Here is a 15621-nt window from a genome sequence, read left to right on the forward strand (position 1 = left end):
TTGAGTGACAGGAAACATGAACTCAAAGAGAAAACCTGTCAGCTGAAACAATGAATGGATTTCTAAACTCCTTAAAGGAGACACGTGCTAAATGTTTTAGCTTTAGGTTGGCTTGTGCTAACCTGTGGTGCAAAACTGATCAAAACTATGCAGAGACACATGAGAAGTCCATCTTCTGAACTCAAATTGTCTGGAAGATGAAACCAGGCTAGGAAAGATGAAACTGTGAGACTACACACCAGGACTCATCTTTTTGTGCATTTATTTGATTTCCAGCACCATGGCGGAGCATTCTGACTGTCAAAGTTGAGAAGAAATTACATGAAAAGGTTTATTTGTCCACCTTGTGGGAAGAAGCCTGCAGAAGAATAACCCTGAGGGAGGAGCTGACCTCCAGCTTTTACCAGTTCAGACAGCACACCACACTTGAACATGCAAGAGTTAACTCCATGGTTTTCCTACCTGATAGTGTTTTACCTGCTGCTGTTACCCTTCGACAGTTTTCATTTTATTTATTCACAGGAAGAGATTTCACAGTTTCACAGTTTTCACAGTTTTGTCTTTAAGTGGTTTGGTTTCCAGGTGAATTTGTGGGGATTCCAACTCATGTTAGCATCAGATTCTCTGATAAAAACCACCAAACCCAAGACAAACAAACACACCCTGTTGTAAGGAAACGCCTTTTACAGAAACCTGACAGCAAGTTTGGACTAGGCAGGATCCACTTACGCAACAGCCTGTCTGGTTTCTGCCACTGAGACATGTTCTCAATAATTCTGCATGATCGGTAATCAATAACCCCCCACAGGAAAGAACCACACGTTTGCTTTCTGTACGCTTCCTTTTTTACCATCCATCCACAGAAATCAATACTATGTAGAAAAAGAAAGAATACTTCAGATATCAGCTCTGCAGGTCATCCATGGGGGGTTTTATTGTCATATACCAGTAACAATGAACATCACTACCAGATGTGACATTCAAAGCCTCTCAAATATTGCCCACATTCATTGTTTGTACATTGCACATAAAGGGTAATATTAAGTTAAAGTATAGAAATAAAAATAAAATACTGAAGTTAACATTTGATATACATGTAAAATAAATAAAATCATAGGACGTACCGGTAAGTACCAGTGTGGTCTGGATGCTCCTGTAGTCCTAACCAGCAAGAGGAGTGTGAAGGGTGTGTGACCAAGATGTCTGAGGTCAGAGGTCAGAGAGAATCTGCTGGAAGTGTTCTCTTGTCTGTTGAGGTCTTGGATGGCTGGCAGTTCAGTCCTGGTGATCTGGCCACTCCCTCCAGAGCTTTGATGTCCTCCACAGGTTTCTGAGGAGTGCCTTGTTGTAAGTGGGGAGTATAAACAAACCTGGAATCTGGCTAGATTAGAACACACCCACCTGTCAATCACAGTTAGCTACTTTCAAGTTCAAGTTTATTTAAGATACATCATTGCATAACAATATGAATAATGATGTTTCTTACATTTTGACACAAGAGGACCGCTCTATTGAGAAAAAAATAAATAGCAACTGTAAGACAATGCTAAAAAAGTTCATTTTACTTCTGATAAAGCTTGTACGCTCTCGGGAGGATCGACATCTGGTGCCTTTTTGTGTGACTTACAGGTTGTGTTAGTGTCCTCCCATTGCGTAGTGTGTAGCGACTTGTATTTGCAGACAGGCTCTGGATCATTGGACTGGTCCCTTCTTTCAGTAGCCGATGGAATTCCCTTAAGGTGGCCTCCTCTCTCCTCACCTCCAGAGTGGGGAAGGAGTTAGTCGGTATCCCTATGATGCGGCAGCACCTTCTCTGCAGACATTCCAGTTCCTGGGTCAAGTGCTTTTGGAGGCCGGCCCAGACAGGTGAGGCATATTCCAGCACTGGTCTGATGAAGGTCGTATATACCTGGGTCAACACATCTGGGGGCACTTTCACTTGGTTGACTTAGCTTATGCTTACCTATGATGTTATAGTTTACATTCATTCTGATCAAATCTGTCCAAACATCCTTATTTCAAGTGTTGCTACCAAAATGAGATCAGAAAGGAGGACGAGCAGACCTGGGATGTGCGGTTGCTCGGCCTACAGGATCAGACTCGTCGTAATCAGACAAACCAACTGGTGTCGGTTGGGTGATTGTCTGCAGGTCCCAGCAGACTTCCACTTGAAAATGTCCTAAAATGATTCTCTGTGGATCCTTGCTCCTGTTTCAACCGTTTCAGTGGCAACGTGAGAAATGACCACCTCATTCAGCCGACACACAGTTAGCACAAACTGCCTGCTCTTAGCTAAACTTCATCCTTGGAGCCTGTGAGACCAACCCGTCTGTTAACAAAATCACAATACATATTTTCCTTAAAATATGAATGATAATGTTCTGTTAGGTCTTTATTTACAACTCAGAAGTCAACACAGGGTTAAGTAGCAAAAGTGATGCCAGCTAGTCATTGTTTGTACTAGCTACCAATCAAAAGATAATTATACGTAGATTTGTTGCTGTATATAATTTTACCTGATGAGATACATTTTAAAGGAGCTGTATGTAAGAGCAATAATAAAACAAATCATAAAATGACCCAGATATGTCAACAGACATTTAAAAATCATGTTCATTTCAAATACTTATGTCACTGACAACAGCACTCAAGCCAGGATATTCCAGTTTAAAAAGACGAGTTGCAGCCCTCAACTGATGTTTATGATGTCATTTTTTGTTTTGGCCTGAAGCTCCACCCTCCACCTATCTCCCAATCACCAAGTCAGTATTGTTTCTGAAGCTCCACCCTCCAACTATCTCCCAATCACAAAGTCAGTAATGTTTCGGCATCCGGGTTGCCAGCTCGGCTCTAATTATGGCAGCCATGGCAGCCTACGTTTCTGCTGCATTCTGCAGCCTACCTGGCAACCTCTGGTCGGGGGGAGGAGGGGGAGGGTATACGCCGCTCCACAATATTTTGAAAGTGACTGCAGTACCAGTTTTGGCCATTTCTTACAGACGGCTCCTTTAACATGAAGGTCAATAACGACTGACTCAATCTTGGAACAGTCTGAAGCATCTCTAGTAGTGCTCTAAACTTTGGATCTCCTGTAGAGGTCTGAAGGTCTCCTGTAGCGGTCTGAAGGGTCTCCTGTAGAAGTCTGAAGGATCTCCTGTAGAGGTCTGAAGGAGCTCCTGTAGAGGTCTGAAGGGTCTCCTGTAGAGGTCTGAAGGATCTCCTGTAGAGGTCTGAAGGGTCTCCTGTAATGGTCTGAAGGATCTCCTGTAGAGGTCTGAAGGGTCTCCTGTAGAGGTCTGAAGGATCTCCTGTAGAGGTCTGAAGGGTCTCCTGTAGAGGTCTGAAGGGGGTCTCCTGTAGATGTCTGAAGGGTCTCCTGTAGATGTCTGAAGGATCTCCTGTAGATGTCTGAAGGGGGTCTCCTGTAGATGTCTGAAGGGTCTCCTGTAGATGTCTGAAGGATCTCCTATAGATGTCTGAAGGGGGTCTCCTGTAGATGTCTGAAGGGTCTCCTGTAATGGTCTGAAGGATCTCCTGTAGAGGTCTGAAGGGTCTCCTGTAATGGTCTGAAGGATCTCCTGTAGAGGTCTGAAGGGTCTCCTGTAGAGGTCTGAAGGGTCTCCTGTAGAGGTCTGAAGGACCTCCTGTAGTGGTCTGAAGGATCTCCTGTAGCGGTCTGAAGGATCTCCTGTAGAGGTCTGAAGGGTCTCCTGTAGCGGTCTGAAGGGTCTCCTGTAGAGGTCTGAAGGATCTCCTGTAGAGGTCTGAAGGGTCTCCTGTAGAGGTCTGAAGGATCTCCTGTAGAGGTCTGAAGGGTCTCCTGTAATGGTCTGAAGGATCTCCTGTAGAGGTCTGAAGGGTCTCCTGTAGAGGTCTGAAGGGTCTCCTGTAGAGGTCTGAAGGATCTCCTGTAGAGGTCTGAAGGGTCTCCTGTAGAGGTCTGAAGGATCTCCTGTAGAGGTCTGAAGGGTCTCCTGTAGAGGTCTGAAGGATCTCCTGTAGAGGTCTGAAGGGTCTCCTGTAGAGGTCTGAAGGGGGTCTCCTGTAGATGTCTGTAGGGTCTCCTGTAGAGGTCTGAAGGGGGTCTCCTGTAGATGTCTGAAGGGTCTCCTGTAATGGTCTGAAGGATCTCCTGTAGATGTCTGAAGGATCTCCTGTAGATGTCTGAAGGGGGTCTCCTGTAGATGTCTGAAGGGTCTCCTGTAATGGTCTGAAGGATCTCCTGTAGAGGTCTGAAGGGTCTCCTGTAATGGTCTGAAGGATCTCCTGTAGAGGTCTGAAGGGTCTCCTGTAGAGGTCTGAAGGACCTCCTATAGTGGTCTGAAGGATCTCCTGTAGCGGTCTGAAGGGTCTCCTGTAGCGGTCTGAAGGGTCTCCTGTAATGGTCTGAAGGGTCTCCTGTAGAGGTCTGAAGGGTCTCCTGTAATGGTCTGAAGGGTCTCCTGTAGAGGTCTGAAGGGTCTCCTGTAGAGGTCTGAAGGGTCTCCTATAGAGGTCTGAAGGGTCTCCTGTAGAGGTCTGAAGGGTCTCCTATAGAGGTCTGAAGGGTCTCCTGTAGAGGTCTGAAGGGTCTACTGTAGCGGTCTGAAGGATCTCCTGTAGAGGTCTGAAGGATCTCCTGTAATGGTCTGAAGGGTCTCCTGTAATGGTCTGAAGGGTCTCCTGCAGTGGTCTGTTGTAGCAGATATGAAGAAGCCACTGACTGAAGACAGTCTGTTCCTGAAGACACTGATCATGGTTGTCTATGATGTTTTTCACATTTTATCAAGCATCCCTCTTTGTACAATCATCTTTGTACATTTGGAATAGAACATACACTGTCCAGAGGCTCCAGAACAGAACTATCCTTCTTTATCAGGTACTTTACAAAATCTTGTTGAACAAGTCTGATCTGTCCTTTTTTATAGACAACATCAGTGATGTATCTCCAGTCCAGTCTGTTGTCCAGGTGAACACCGAGGTATTTATCCTTTTCCAACACCTCCACTTCTTCTCCTACGATTGAACGTGTTTGACATATTGCTACTCCTCCTAAAATCCAAAATCATCTCCTTTGTATTCTTCACATTCAAGATGATATGATTGTTTCCACACCATGCAGTAAACAAGCATCTCTTGTGGTTGGACATAACAATGGAGCAGCACCAAGAATATCCATGACCGAGGTGGAAGATAAGACTGTTGAGCTGTGATGGGGAAGCTGTGGGTCATGGGAGGATGTGACGTCTGTTTGACTGGAGGAAGGAGAGGAGGATGCTTAGCTGTGTTCAGCTACATCACACCAAAATATTGTAGCTTAGTTCATATAAACCTATGTTGCTAACTAATGTTAATTATGTTCATTTTGATCAAATCCATCCATCTATCATTTTTTTCAAATGTTGCTACAACAATGTCACCTGAAACAAGGATGAATGGATGAATTAGCAAAGCAGTTTGAAGTAGCGATCCTTATCCTGGTTGAAGGCTGATGATCAGAACTATCCATCCATCTGGACTGTCTCTGATCCTCACATTCTACCTCTGACAGCAGCTGGAGATGTTCACCTCAGATCATTTCAGGATCCTTCAAAGCAGAAAAACAGGACCACTATCAATGGGTAGCCAATCATGACTGCCTAGTCAGCTAGGCTTGGTCAACCCTCGGGCCACACAGATATCCCAGCAGCGGCCCACTCGGCTGGTTGCTGGGCAAACATACAACATCAGGTCCCAGCAACGCCCTGATAATCTTCATTTCAGGTGATGTTTTGGATGTCTCTGTAACAACATCTTAAAATGAGGATGTTTGGACAAATTTGATCAGAATGAATGTAAGTTAAAATTAGTTACCATCGTAGGTTAGCATAAGAAAAGCCAGCCATGCTAACATAGAGGACCCCATAAACCGGCGTATGTCCGGAACCACAAAGGATGGTCCATTATTTGAACAAGTGAACAAAAAATTACAAACCAGGGCTTTGCAAGAACCAAAACCCGGCCAAAAGACACTCATATTGATGTTCATCTATCCTTGTTTTGAAAATTACATCTGTCTGATGGCATATTTCATCCTGCTGATGTAGGAGTAATATGTCATTCTACCGCTTTGTTTCGCAGATAACTCTTCCCGACCTGGCTTCCCTCCCCTCAATTAGCCTTCAGGACCGAGGTGACAAATAACACACCTTGCGTTTACATTGCCATTGCTCGTTAAACATGTTCATCATCCAGCAATATTAGCAAGATCCAATCTAAAACCTCCTTGTGATTGACCAAAGGTGGGCATGTTCCAGTTGGCTTCCAGACCTGCTTGTGCCACCCGTTTGTCCAGTTTTGGATTAACCAATTCCTACTGACATGGCAGCATGCAGTAAGATGAAGAAGTCAGACACTTGACTCCACCTGACAGATCACCAGCAGAGCTTGAGTGACGGATGGGCAGTCATGTGCCCAGCCAACACAACTCGATGCTGTGGTGTCTGGTCTCTTCTTATAATAATGAACATTTTCTGTTACGGAATTTAGGTACTCCCTGGACTTTCTTTAGATGTAAAATGTTAACCTTTGATCAGTCTTGCTCTTTACACATCAGATAAAAATGTCATGATGTTTGATGGATAACGGGTGTGGGTAGGCTTTCTTTCATCCGTCCCCTTTAAAAGCTTGAGCTGTGAGCATGTTTGTTGATTTTTTCACAATTGGCTCAGAACGATCCCAGATTCTGCAGAATCTGATTCATGCCTTCTTTTATTGTTATAAACCTTTTTATGCATTTGCGGTCTTATGATCATTTTTTCCACACGCAACAACAAGAGACAGACAGAGGGAGAATAACCCCTATTCACCACATCTTGGCGCCACGAACAACCCGGCCTGCGTCTCCTCGGTCCAGCTGTGAAAAGGGGAACATTGTATTTAATTTCTTCCTCTTTCTGCTGTTGCCTTGCTGCACTGCTGAAGGGCCTCGCAGTGGCCTTCTCTCTATTGGTTGATTGTGTGTTTTAAAGACAACTGCTACAACTATATCTTTCTTATAACACTCCCTCACGAGGTTGAAGCTCAAATAAACAACAAAAAAACCAAAACAACCAAGTGTAGTTTTTCCAACGTTACGATTTCATCTTTCTGAGTCTGATTTCCTTTTTCATGACTGTGAAGGCAGGTCTAACTCTGTGGTTCATATGGCAACACGTGATAACAGACCAAACACAACAAAATGATTCACCAAAAACCCACTCTGGATCCCACAGAGAGCAAAACAGCAGCGGGAAAAACATGTGAAAGCCATCAAACACCCAGCCAGGGAACTCCGGCGCAGTTTCCACAGAATCTTGTCAGGATAACTCTAATTAGAGGCACCAAGGGAAAGTCTTGATTCCATTAAGTATTTTAAGAAAATGCTTTAAATGTCTGGGTAAGTTTTAGATTAGAGAAACAGCGGTCGTGTCAGGCTGGAATTACGTAACATGAGTTAAACAGGCCTGGGCACGTGAGCTGGGCGAGGCTCGGCTATTAAAGCAACTTCAGTTTCCCACAACGTCACAGTGTTTGCTGCTCCAGGGAGCTCAGGTACGTCTCTTTACTCTTCTTCCTGATATATGACTTTGCTGCCGGCAGCTGAGAGTTTTTTAACAGAAAAGCTAAAACAGGTCGTTCTCCTCCTCTGAGCCTACGTAGCTCTGAGGTGAAACCAGGACATAAAATGAAATCTGAAACTCTCTCTTGCTGAGTTTCACTTCACTCTTCACTAAAAGACAACAAACCAGTACTGGAATCTGAAATGTGTCGTTCTGAGCACGTGGGCTCAGGACAGTTGGAATTCTTTCATTTGAGCTCTGGTTGCAACAACAAAACCTTCATTCAGGCTTACATCTGAGGAAATGAAGCAGACTTGAGAAGGGCTATATGGATTGGACTCCAAAACTGAGTCAATTCTATAAACTGCTTAAGAGGAACTGGACAAACATCCTGAGATGGCAGATGGCCATGATCCAACCATGCTTATCTGGAGCTCCAAGCACTCTTCATTTCAGATGTAGTTTCAGTAACACCTGAAGTGAGGATTGATGGATAGATTTATCATGATGAAGGTTCATTGACATCAGTTAGCATCTTAGCTTAGCTTTAGCTCTGCTAAAGTAGCTGGTTTTTGGTAACTCAGCTAAGGTGGAGGTTTCCAACCAGCTAAGCTTGATTGTTCTGACCCTTTGACCCTTTTAAGTGTCTTAACGGTCTTGGGCCATCTTATTTATCTCATCTGCTTTTACCGTATCAACCCTCACGGACCCTGAGGTCCTCTGGCACCGGCCTTTTAACCATTCCCCGAACCGGGACCAAAACCCACGGTGAGGCTGCATTCAGCCATTATGTCCCTTCTTTATGGAACAGCCTGCCAGAGAACCTCAGGGCCACAGAGAATGTTGATATTTTTAAAAGGAGGCTCAAGACACACCTTTTTAGTTTGGCTTTTATCTGATCTCATTTACCTAGTCTTTTTAGCTATTTATTGTGTCTACTTCTTTAGCTTTTTTATTATCTTTAAAACTTTAATTCTATTTTTATTTTATGTTATTTATTATTCATCTTAAGTTTTGTATAGATTTCTCTAAAATGTTACACTTTTAGGCATTTCTTACTTTCTTTTCATCTTTTAGTTTTTAGCTCCAGTGTTTCCTCAGGGGGGTCGTTCACACTGGGAGGTGTGCCTGCTCCGCCCATGGGGGTGTCGTCATGGGGGTCCCTCAGGCCTGGGTAGCTGGGGGTGGGACTCCACCTTCTGTGTGGGGTCTGCCCCGGTCTGTCCGGGTTGGGGGGGTCTCTGTGGCGATGCTCTTTGTGGTCATGGTCGGTGGAGCCTCTCGGTGTGGACGGCCACCCATAGGTAGTGTTTTCCTCACCTGGATCGTTAGTGCTAAGCCATGTCACCAGTCCACTTACTGTGTGTGTGTGTGTGTGTGTGTGTGTGTGTGTGTGTGTGTGTGTGTGTGTGTGTGTGTGTGTGTGGGCGTGTGAGTGTGTGCACATGTGTATGAGTGTGAGTGAGTGTGTGTGTGTACGCGTGGGGGGTGGGGGGTGGGGTTGTATGGGATGTTTTAAATTGTGTTTTTTTTATTGTTATTTTATTCTGCATGTAAAGCACCATGTGTTGCATTTATATTGTATGATTTGGTGCTATATAAATAAATAAAGTTTAAGTTTAAGTTTGCAGACTTTGGGGCTAACCAGGGGATGGGTGGAGCTCCTGACAAGATGGTATTATCTGTAGGTTCTAAAACTGGGCTTCAAAAACACTCTTAGACACGTGTGTGTGACATCAGAGAGGGCGTCTCAGAAACGTGTGGATGGTAGAGGGTTTGTTCCACAAAGCAACACTTCCAGACGTAATTTCATGCGTAACAGTGGGTTTTCAGTGTTTGTAGGATTTATGTATGATTCTTTGTGCTCAGTACCAAACTGCCACCCCACCAAATTACCATACAAACTACAGATTAGATAAACTGACTTTTACAATAGTTTAGCCTATTGAGATGATTTGCATATATCACAGTCACAGAGAATGAACTAGTGAGACTGTTTTGACAGCTTGTTCTTCATTTTGTGAACACAGCCATAGCTTTAGAAAGACAAAGGCTTCACTTTATTGGTCATGACTCATGTTCTACCAGTTTTCCTTCCCTTTTTGGCTGCAACAGGCACTCTGTTTTGAGTCTGGATTACAGTCACAGGTAAAAGTTAGTTTTAGGCAAATAAAGCCTCAGATGAACAATGGCACATATATAGTTTTTTCTCACCGTGCCATTATCTATTAGGCAAAAGTTAAGTCAAGACAAAAATACAAAACAAAACATGTGGGCGAGACAAAGACCGTGGAGATCTGAAATAGTGGTTTCCTGTGTGACTCAGTTTAACATTGTTTTATTTCTTCCTGTTTGATTGTTTCAGGTCGCACAGCAGCAGCAGCATGAATGTAAGTCTTAATCTGATTTATTTGGTTGTTTTTCCCTGTACTTAATGCTTTTTATCTCATTTAAACTACATTTTCTGAAATAATCAGAATTGTTGACAAGTTTCCAGAAACTGTAGTGACATTTCAGCAGGTAATAAATCTTTTCATAAGGTTTCTCGCTCCAGTTTGAGAAAAAAAAAAGATTTCAAGCCTCATTTACACATGGCACTTGATAAAGAAATATTAATAACATTATAGCATTGGTTCCATTAAGCTGATAATGTATCCAGTTTATATACATGTATTCTTGCTTTATTTTATTCAAATGTTAAGTTTTACATATATTTTTGACATGTTTCAAAGGAACTTCCATCATCCTCAAAAAAGTAATTTGATGGTGTCATGTGATGTGTCACTTTTCTCAGCTGAAATCTAATGTCTGGATAGAAGAAAACAAGAATAGATATGCAATTTTGTTATTGTTTGAAGCAATAACAATATTCAATGTTAATATAGCATTTTTACTTGAAAAGATATCCACTTACTTTTGAGAAACATTGACCCAAAGCAATTGGAAACGAGGTTTTGGATCTTCTGAAATACGATGAGTCATGTAACTCAATGTTCAAGATGGCTGCAGCTTAAAACTCACAATGTATTGTCTTGTTAAGAATTGATCTCTACCCCTTTTGTTAATCGATCCATCCATCTAAGCTACCTCAACTGGCTCATTTTGATGTTGAGGAATAGTGGATCCACTCTGAACTCCTCAGTCAATCCTGAAGGATTTATGAATATCCGCCGTTCTCCACCTCAGGTGAGGCGCAGCTGAACATAGGTTGGTGGGTAAATTGAGAGTTTTACTTTTTTCTCTCTTTTCACCAAGAAAGATCGAAACAGGGTCCGGATTAGCACAGACGATGCCAATGTGGGAATAGATGTGTGGGTGGAATTGACCTAGGCTTTAGTTTAGAGGACCAATCTGCAGATGAAATTAATGGAAGTGTTGAGGATGGAACAAAACCACTGCCAAATGGATCATGGTGATTCCACTCGCTGTCTGACTGAGGCATTACAGTGTCTCCTACAGATGGTGGGTCCATAGGATGGTGGTCTCATGTGGGTCCTAAAGTTTCTGTATGTCCCCCTCACTGCCTCCCTCTAGCTCTCAGATGCTCTAGACGAGGGGCGCCCTGGAGGCAACAACCAATCGGGAGGTGTTTGGCCCACAAATCCCTCCAATCCTACTTGGCCAGGTACAACTGTCAGCCATCTGTATTTATCTATAGTATTATCAATGCCATGTATCTAAAGTGGTTTATATAAAAAGAAAACATATCAGACACAGCTTAATTGATAGGGCAAATGTAAATCCATGTCTATGTAGGGTTCATCTGGGTTCAAAGTGAGTTACGTGGGTATGGAGGAGATTCGATTTGAAATGGTCAAATGGCATGGGTACCTTATTGTTTCAGGATTACAAAGCCCAAATGGGAAGCCTATGTGGGGCAAATACATGGGACCCTAAAGTATATGTAAACTAAATGGGCTAAAATTGGCTTTGAAAAGTGATATTTGACAAAAAAAGGGTAAACTGTGTGGGTCCCATTTAGTTTCTCTAACACACGCCTCACATTAGAAAATTAATTTCTCGGGCCCACCTAAACCCAGGTAGATCCCCCTCGTAGCGCATATGGGCAACCACACACTACCATTGATCCTGCAGACAAACCCACATGGAACCCATTTTAGCTCATATGGGGTCTACATATAAATGCTAGCTGGGAGTGACTTTTATTTCTTTACAGAAAATATAAACCCAAGACATGATAATTTTTCTCATCATCGTCATTATTCCTTAGCATCACATGGGGTTAGAAGACCTGGGTGTTTCCACAACTCACCTCAAAAATGAAAGAGAATAAAAAGAGTTAAAGATAAGTTCTCCAACCAACATGGCTTTCAGAAAATCAAGGAGTGAGTTAGAGGACATTTTATGGTGAAACACGTATACGTCAGGAATGTCAATCTGGGGAATTTAAAGGTGACCTATTATGAAAAACACGTTTTTTCTTGTTTTAACATATATAAAGTGGTCTCCCCTCACCCTGCCAGCACAGGGGAGACAAAATAACATGAATTTCTGCAAGGTCTTTGACCCCCGCCTTACAGAGTCCCCCAGTGTCACGTGATTTTTTTTGAGCCGATTAAAATCTGCACCTAGGGTGACGTCACCCTAGGCGCAGAGGTTCTGCCTCCGCTGCTGAAACCACGCCCACAACCAGCTCTCTACGCAGGCTGGAGCGGTCCTTCCTTCAGCTAGTCGGACGCGGCGCCGCGGATCCGGGTTAAATCATCCAGGTTCCCGGGTGGTTTGGGAGCTGGGTCCTCGGGGGTCCGTCCCAGGTCGGATCAGCTTCACCCTCCGAGATTTTCAGCGAAATCTGTCGGTTTGATCACCGGTAACGGGCGATGCGCATAGGATGCGCCCCGGAGCCGATCTGTGCGCCGGGCGCCCGTCGCACAGCATCCGCCGGGCAGATCCGGCTGAAATCCCGCTGGTCGGTCCCCGGGAGTCCCTGCTACCAGTCCAGGCGGGTTCCTGCGGTCCCGGCCGGTCGGAACCGGTCAGATTCCCCGGTTAAAGCCGCGGTGATGCGCGCTGCTCCAGCCTACTTCCTGGTTCCCAAAGCGGGGTCTGTCCGACTAAATTGTCCAGGTTCCCAGCCGCTTTGGGAGCAGGGATTTCTGGGGTACGTCCCAGGCTGGATCAGCTTCACCCTCCGAGATTTTCAGCGAAATCTGTCGGTTTGATCACCGGTAACGGGCGATGCGCCGCAGAGCCATGCTGGGCGCCCGGCGTGGGGTTGCGGGCCAGCGTTCAGCATGCGCCGGGCAGATCCGGCTGAAATAGTGCATAAATGTTATTTATATACAACTCATATTTTATTTTTTTAACAATAAAGTTGCCATTTGTGAAAATTCAGTGTTGTGATTTATTTACAGGCTCGGGCTGCTCTGGCGGAGCGAGGTTTATTCTCCTCCCCTGCTACACGTCATTCAGGGAGCCAATCAGCACAGAGCCTCATTATCATACCCCCCCTTCCCTTAGAATGAGGCACAGAAAAAGGGGTTAGAAGCAGTAAAACTAGTGACAGGGCCCACAGGCTGGATTTCTGATTTATGTAGAAAAAACAAGCTTTAGATTGTTTTTAAGACATTCAAAGCCTGTTTAAAATATACATTAAATGCCATAATATGTCCCCTTTAAGGAGACTTTTTGTGAAACGCGCATTCCATTGCATCAAGGTGTATCATCTTCCTGCTGACTTCATTCATGACCCTCCCTTTCTTGTGGTCAGATTCGGCTTCATTGCAATCTTCCATGTCTTCATACCTCCACTTTGCAACCACAACAAAATCCACCAAAAATTGTTTTTTCTTCAAACAAGTATATAATCCCTTTTGCAGTAAATTCTCCTCTAACTCTTTCCTTGATTTTCTAAAAACAATTCTCTTCAATTTTTGAGGTGAGACACAGAAATTCCTCTTAATGTTGCTTGCGGTTCGTTGGTTGTCTGTATTCTTAATACACATCCATTGACTTAATTTACGATGCATCTGAATGGGATTTCTTTTTCATATTGTTCCAAACTTTTCTTATTTGGGGACATACATTTTTTCATATAGTCAAAACAACAAATAAACCTGATTATCACATTTAACAGTTTGACTGAGATGTCTTAATTTGTCAAAATGTTTAAAAACAACATGAATTCAAACCTGGGGATAACTCGTTGTAAAGATGGTGTGAAGCAATTTTTTTATTTAATTCAATTTCAGGTCAACCAGGTGCTAACCCCACCTGGCCCGGAGGTCAACCAGGTGCCAACCCCACCTGGCCCGGAGGTCAACCGGGTGCCAACCCCACCTGGCCCGGAGGTCAACCAGGTGCCAACCCCACCTGGCCCGGAGGTCAACCAGGTGCCAACCCCACCTGGCCCGGAGGTCAACCAGGCCAACCAGGTGCCAACCCCACCTGGCCTGGCGGCCAACCAGGCCAACCAGGTGCCAACCCCACCTGGCCTGGAGGTCAACCAGGTGCCAACCCCACCTGGCCCGGAGGTCAACCGGGTGCCAACCCCACCTGGCCCGGAGGTCAACCGGGTGCCAACCCCACCTGGCCCGGAGGTCAACCGGGTGCCAACCCCACCTGGCCTGGAGGGAACCCAAGTCAACCCCCTGGGCCTGGAGGATGGCCAAGTCCTTCACCTGGACCTGGACCTGGACCTGGACCTGGACCTGGACCTGGACCAATCATCCCCACTGCCCCCCAACAGAATCTGGTGAGAAAAATGAAACAGAGACAGTTACACATTAAAAATTATGGAACAAAAAACAGATGTTTTCTTCTTGTCTTGTTGACAGGCAGTTCCCTATGACCAAAAACTACCAAACGGAGTGTATGACAAGGTGCTCATCAACATCGTTGGAACCATTAAACCTAATGCTGACAAGTCAGTATGAACACTACAACAAGACATGAGATCAAAATAAGATGAGAGGAAATGTGATTAAATATATGATAACAATTTGACCAATTAAATGGGGCATGCATGCTGATAGAGTATGTAAATGTCTTGGCAGCTACACCATATGTGAAAAACATGTACAATGTGCATTAAAATACAGAATCAGTCAATAATTGACTGACTGTTGGTGGTTTATGTTGTTGATCAGGATCACTGTAAACTTATCCACACCCAACGATTTGGCCTTTCACTTCAACCCTCGCTTCAATGAGAGTGGCAAGAAGGTGGTCGTCCGGAACAGCTGCATCGGAAAGAAGTGGGGAAGAGAGGAGAGAGAACTGACGCACTTCCCATTAGTCCAGGGTCAACCGTTCAAGGTCAGACTCAGTTCATATTCAGCAAAATTGTGCCATTTGATTTCTAATGACAGTGCTCAAGAGTAAAGGGGTCTTTGAATGTACAGTGGTGTTGAAGAACTGATCAATGAAAATGTGAACAAGTGAGTAATGGTTTATGTTTTTGCTCCTGCAGATAACATTCCTGTGTACCAACACAGAGTTTAAGGTGGCGGTTAATCAGTCTCATCTGCTTGAGTACAAACACCGGATCACCAACCTGAAATCTATCAACAGAGTCAGTGTCTTCGGAGACCTCAGCCTTTCCAGTGTCCACGTGGAGAACCTCCACTAATACTGATGCCTGATCAGCCAGGGATCTACAGGGATCACTTAACAATACATTCACTGTAATTAAATGTTATGTTTATGCAACATCCAACAAAGAACTACTAAGAACCTACCAGAGAGCCTACAGGGCATCACCAGATGTCTGATATCCACCCCCTGCTGATTCATCAGGCATCTTCAGGGGGTACAACAGTAGATCTAATAAAGATCCACCAAAACTCTACAGGCAATTCAGTGGAGATCTACCAGAAATACATCAATCATCTACTGGGGATATTTGAGAGATCCATAATGGCGCTTCTGGAAATCCACAAAACCCACACTTAAGATCTGTTGGGAATCTGCCAGGGATTATAAAAGTAGATCTAATTAAGATCCACCATAGATATTACATCAACAATCTGCTAAAGACATAGTGGAGACCAAGATACTATATTCTGTATAATCACCAAAGATCAGCAAGGGGATTCTCCAG

The 15621-nt window shown here is 44.2% G+C and overlaps 1 protein-coding gene across 1 annotated transcript in view; it reads left to right on the forward strand.

The window, feature by feature from the left end:
* lgals3b (lectin, galactoside binding soluble 3b) overlaps window positions 1-15180 on the forward strand; it is a 30816-nt gene extending 15636 nt beyond the window's left edge. Inside the window, exons 3-10 of the mRNA XM_061743277.1 lie at window positions 1766-1866; window positions 9925-9949; window positions 11094-11184; window positions 13772-13936; window positions 13988-14274; window positions 14357-14445; window positions 14669-14837; window positions 14992-15180. Of these exons, the coding sequence (XP_061599261.1) occupies window positions 1766-1866; window positions 9925-9949; window positions 11094-11184; window positions 13772-13936; window positions 13988-14274; window positions 14357-14445; window positions 14669-14837; window positions 14992-15150 (1086 nt within the window). The 3' untranslated portion in view covers window positions 15151-15180. The remainder of the gene's footprint in view (window positions 1-1765; window positions 1867-9924; window positions 9950-11093; window positions 11185-13771; window positions 13937-13987; window positions 14275-14356; window positions 14446-14668; window positions 14838-14991) is intronic.
* The last annotated feature ends 441 nt before the right edge of the window (window positions 15181-15621 follow it).

The sequence above is a fragment of the Cololabis saira genome, chromosome 16 (assembly GCF_033807715.1).
Source record: "Cololabis saira isolate AMF1-May2022 chromosome 16, fColSai1.1, whole genome shotgun sequence".
NCBI lineage: Eukaryota > Metazoa > Chordata > Actinopteri > Beloniformes > Belonidae > Cololabis > Cololabis saira.